This window comes from Wolffia australiana, chromosome 10, assembly GCF_029677425.1.
Source record: "Wolffia australiana isolate 7733 chromosome 10, ASM2967742v1".
Taxonomy (NCBI): domain Eukaryota; kingdom Viridiplantae; phylum Streptophyta; class Magnoliopsida; order Alismatales; family Araceae; genus Wolffia; species Wolffia australiana.
In genome coordinates, this window is record NC_135844.1 from 3,290,490 (window position 1) to 3,294,838 (window position 4,349).

The 4,349-nt window shown below is 39.1% G+C and overlaps 1 protein-coding gene across 5 annotated transcripts; it reads right to left on the minus strand.

Annotated features, from left to right (window-relative positions):
- Nucleotides 1-1,118: 1,118 nt before the first annotated feature.
- Nucleotides 1,119-3,644, minus strand: LOC144708406 (splicing factor U2af small subunit B-like). 5 transcript variants are annotated; one of them, XR_013582778.1, is made up of 5 exons: nucleotides 3,509-3,644; nucleotides 2,168-3,150; nucleotides 1,541-1,612; nucleotides 1,419-1,462; nucleotides 1,119-1,322 (listed from the first exon to the last, which is right to left on the minus strand). XR_013582778.1 is itself a non-coding variant. In XM_078581706.1 (2 exons), the coding sequence occupies exon 2, from the start codon at nucleotides 3,103-3,105 to the stop codon at nucleotides 2,272-2,274; it is 834 nt and encodes a 277-aa protein (XP_078437832.1). In that variant the 5' UTR covers nucleotides 3,106-3,150; nucleotides 3,509-3,644; the 3' UTR covers nucleotides 2,116-2,271. The 5 variants fall into 5 exon arrangements, 1 of the variants encoding a protein (XP_078437832.1); XR_013582776.1 differs by having other exon boundaries at nucleotides 1,119-1,327; XR_013582777.1 differs by having other exon boundaries at nucleotides 1,419-1,612.
- Nucleotides 3,645-4,349: the final 705 nt, after the last annotated feature.

Consider the following 4,349-nt stretch of genomic DNA (forward strand, 5'->3'; position numbering starts at 1 on the left):
TGCACTGCAAATTTAGGTATTTTATGCCCATCAAATCTTAGGGGGGGAAATGTAACTAGACAACTAATGCCCTGAATATATATATATACTAATCAGGAATCGCCTGTAATTAGGGATTGGCCGTCATCATCCAATGTTCCCAACAGATGTTAACAATGACAATGACGTTAACGATGAAGGTCAATTGTTAGTTTGACGTCTATGGACAACGTCAATGGAGGTCATGACGATGACGATGACGACAATGGGTCAAGAAGATAAAAATTAAATTTAAAATAGGAATAGGGAATAGGGAAACCTGAAGAGTTAAATATTGATCAAGAAGATAAAAAGTCCAACGACCATATCCAAAATTGAAATATAGGGGCATGAATAGTTTAAATCAAACGAATGAAATGGACCCAGATACACCTGAGATTATGAGTCAAAAATTAAATTTTAAGACAAATCTATGTAAAACTGTCGCTGGCCAAATACAAAAATAGGAATGCACCCTAAAAATTATATTTTTAGGAATGAAATGGAATGCCTGCACCCTAAAAATTCATCAACACCAACCCCTGAAAAAGTATTGCTTGCCTCTTCAGATAGGCCCAAAACAGATGCACAAAAACCTGATGATCATATATTGACCTAAATTTTAAGAAATATGAACACGATTTATTAGAGTCAAATGAAGGGACATTCCATAAACTCTGGGTTATTAACAAGGGCATTACGGAAAAGTAATCCAGAACCACCTGCACTGTAAATAAATTCAAAACTTTTACCACAATCCCTGAAAATTCTGGCACTTGGAGCAACAAAAAATATGAATCCAGAAAATAAGATCTTAATTGGGCGGGTTAAATAATGATTTTAAATATCACAAAATATAGGACCATACCCGAAAAACTAGGAATATACAGGAGCATGAATCATTTGAACTAGGGAAAGGAACATACACAGAGCCACCTGCATATAGAGGTATTCCGCTAAAAATTTCTTTTTTACCATAAATCCCTGCAAATTAATTAATGGCCCTTTTAGACATCTGATGGGTTAAATTCTGACCCAATATCATACAAAAATCAAGGATCATATTCAAAAGTCGAATATACCCAATGCCACCTGCAATCTAAAGAAATTTAACCTTTACCACAAATTCCTGCAAAATTATTATCGACCCCATTGAAAAATTCAAATATGGGGAACCATAAACCTGATAGGTTTAATCTTTATCTAAACTGATAAAACAAGTAATGTGGGCCTTCGCTCTAAACCTGTGACTCCCATTTAGCCAGATGAAAGACGCAGTAATATCCACCCCTGCATCTTCGCACCTATCCTGGAACAGTTTTTGATTTTATCACTCCTCACTGTTATGACCTGTGAAAAATCAGATTGTTCTTTGATCTTGAATTAGTAATTCAAGATACCTTTTTTTCTTCTCTCCTTCACAAGCTGGGGGAGAGAGATGTGCCTACGGAAAGAAATGTCCAACATTTAAGCCTTTTGCACGGAAGAAAACTGCATCATGGGTCTCTGATTTCTCATTCACCTCCAAATGGAACCCCAAATTTTCACTCTTCTCCGAAAATGGGTGTTTCCCGACATTTGAAACCTAGAAACCCTAGAACATGGAACCAAAAACTAGTCAATCTTTGGGTTTTGCATATTTAATTATAGAAATAAATAATGGATGAGAAGATTGAAATAATACATAAAGAACCTCAAAAAATGTTTGACCAAGAAGCCGATTGACAAGGGGATAAAATGAGATTTCTGATACGAGTCGCCATGAACTTGGACACAAATGATTTAAAAGGATGGAAGCTAAATAAATATGAAACGATTCTAAACAATCATCCAAACATAAATGTCTGCGAACATCACAGGCACTATAATATGATCCAACTTCTCATTAATCGTATTTCAGAATCAACTCTAAACAGGTCTAAGGCTGTCAAACATTTTCAAAAAAGAAAGACAGAATCTAAGAGACGGCGAAAAACGGTATACTAGAGGCGGTGCTGCGACCGAAAATGATGAATGATTCAAAATCCTCTAAATGATGACAGTCGTAAAAAAAATCAGACACGGATTGCTAAACCAACACCAAAAGAACAATTGAAATGACAAAATATCAATCGTAAGAAAGTTTTCCAACACTAAAAAGTAAACCCACCAGTTTTGTGTCTGAGTGCTGCAGTACTCACCAAAATACGGTCCGATAAAGACACACAAACCTTTCTTTTCAACGTCCTTTAACATAATGAACCTTGGCAGCAATTACTTAGCCTCTCTTTCGCGGTTCCACTGCTCAATCCTTGCACGGCGCTCCTCGCTCCCTTCTCGAACCGGGCTCCTCGCACGTCTCGGGGGGCTTCGATGCGGGCGACGTCCCACATCCCCTTCAGGCCTCCCATTTCTGTTCCATGGCCGCCGCCCACCGTCACGGCCATCGCCAAAATCACGGTGCCCGCCAGGCTCACGATTCTCCCTTCGACGAGGAACCGGGCTCCTACTGCGGCTCCTGCTCCTGCTTCTTCGAGACTTTCGATACCGCCCGAAGAGCTTCCTTCTCAATTCTCTTCCAATCTGCTTGACATGCATGAAATTGCAGTACCCACCTCGGTTGCAACTGTTCTCCTCAAACTGCCTGCAGGTTGCTTCCCTGAAATCGGTCACAGGAGAGAAATCAGCAATTATAGGTCGCCCGGAATAGAAACGGCCTTGAAGAGCGCGCAGAGCAGCGTCGGCTTGTTCTTCTTCCTTGAACTGAACATAGACATTCCCAACCATGTGATCAGCAAGGTTGTCGCACACATTGAGACTTTCAATTTCCCCAAACTTGCTCAGCTCTTCGAAGAGATCTTCGTAAAAGTCTTCAAAGTGTTCCTGGATCTTGCGAGGATCAATTGGCTGCCCCTGAGGATCGACTCCAGGCGTGATCATGTCAGGTCTCTGGTACATGTTTGAAAGCAACAAAGTTGGGGAGATTGTGGGTCGATTGTGAAGCCTGGAACAGCGGTCCCCGTGTCGACATGCCCCGATTTTGAAGTAGAACGGGCAATTGACACGGTCTTTCTCCGTCCCAAATATGGATGCCAAATGCTCCGCCATTATCCTGTCGCCGGATCAAATACACGATTCGCGATCACAAGAAACCTGTATGCGAAACCAAATTGTTAAAAACATTATCAACATACATATGTTTATCAGTTTAAAGAGTCATATGCAAATCAAGCAATGATCCTAACTGATACCAGAAACGTAACATCGGGGAAAACGCTAAATTTTCTCACGATGATCTACAAGCACCAAAAATCAAGATATACGAAGCCATTTCACATCAACAACTGGAGATTCACATCTACCTTTGAGATACTACGAGTCAAAACCCCAGATTTCACCGGGAAACGAGAGATAATTCGTAATAGGAGGAGTAAAAACTCTTCAGCAGAAGAAAACGTGACAATATATTGCTAACATCAAATTAAACGTAAGATCTGCACAAAGAACTGACCGATACGATGTATCAAATACTGAATCGCTGAAAGAATTTGAAGATCGCAACTTCTCCCGCTAAGAACTCCCCCCGATTCGAAGAGGGAGTAATCGTTGAAATTTTAGGGTTCCGTCTGTATTTCCGAAAAAAAAAGAATGAGAATTAAACCGTGGCCGTTCGAGAGGTATTTATAGGGTACGGATAGAGCAATCGAACGGTCAGAATCGTCATTTCACTGGACAAGTATATTTTAAAAAATATTTCTCTAAACAAGTTTGTTTAATTTAATGTTTTTATTAATACTCCTAAGTGGAGGTCATTCCCACTTTAGCCAATTTGAGAGTGAATTGGAGAAGGGGTTTAATTTCAGCGTTTGGGCCTTTATTAAGATGAAAAGGCGAGATAAATAATAAACTTCCAATTTACTTGGTCAGATGGAGGGATCTTATAAATATTTAATTAAATAAAAATTGGCAATGACTCGGGCTTGACCTTAGATATCTGTCTGATATCCGATATTGGACAATCCGAAACAAAACAATTTCAGGTGCTGCTATTGGATATCAGACAGATATTAGTTGTAATTAATTGTATCTAATTCACAAGAGAAATGGAAAAGAGGTGTGATTTCATCATTTGGGGAAAACAGAGTAGAATTAAGCACTTATTGAGATGAAAAGGTTAGATAAATAATAAACTTCCAGTTTACTTCATCATATGGATGGTTCTCATATATAATTAAATAAAAAATGGCAGTAAGTAGGGTTTGCCTTTAGATATTAATCTGATATCCGATATTGGACGATCCAAAACGAGACGATTAACAGATGATGGTGTTGGATGTCAGACATGTATTAGA

Coding starts and splice junctions, on each gene's coding strand:
- LOC144708406 (XM_078581706.1), bottom strand. CDS start 3,105: ATGGCGGAGCATTTGGCATCCATATTTGGGACGGAGAAAGACCGTGTC.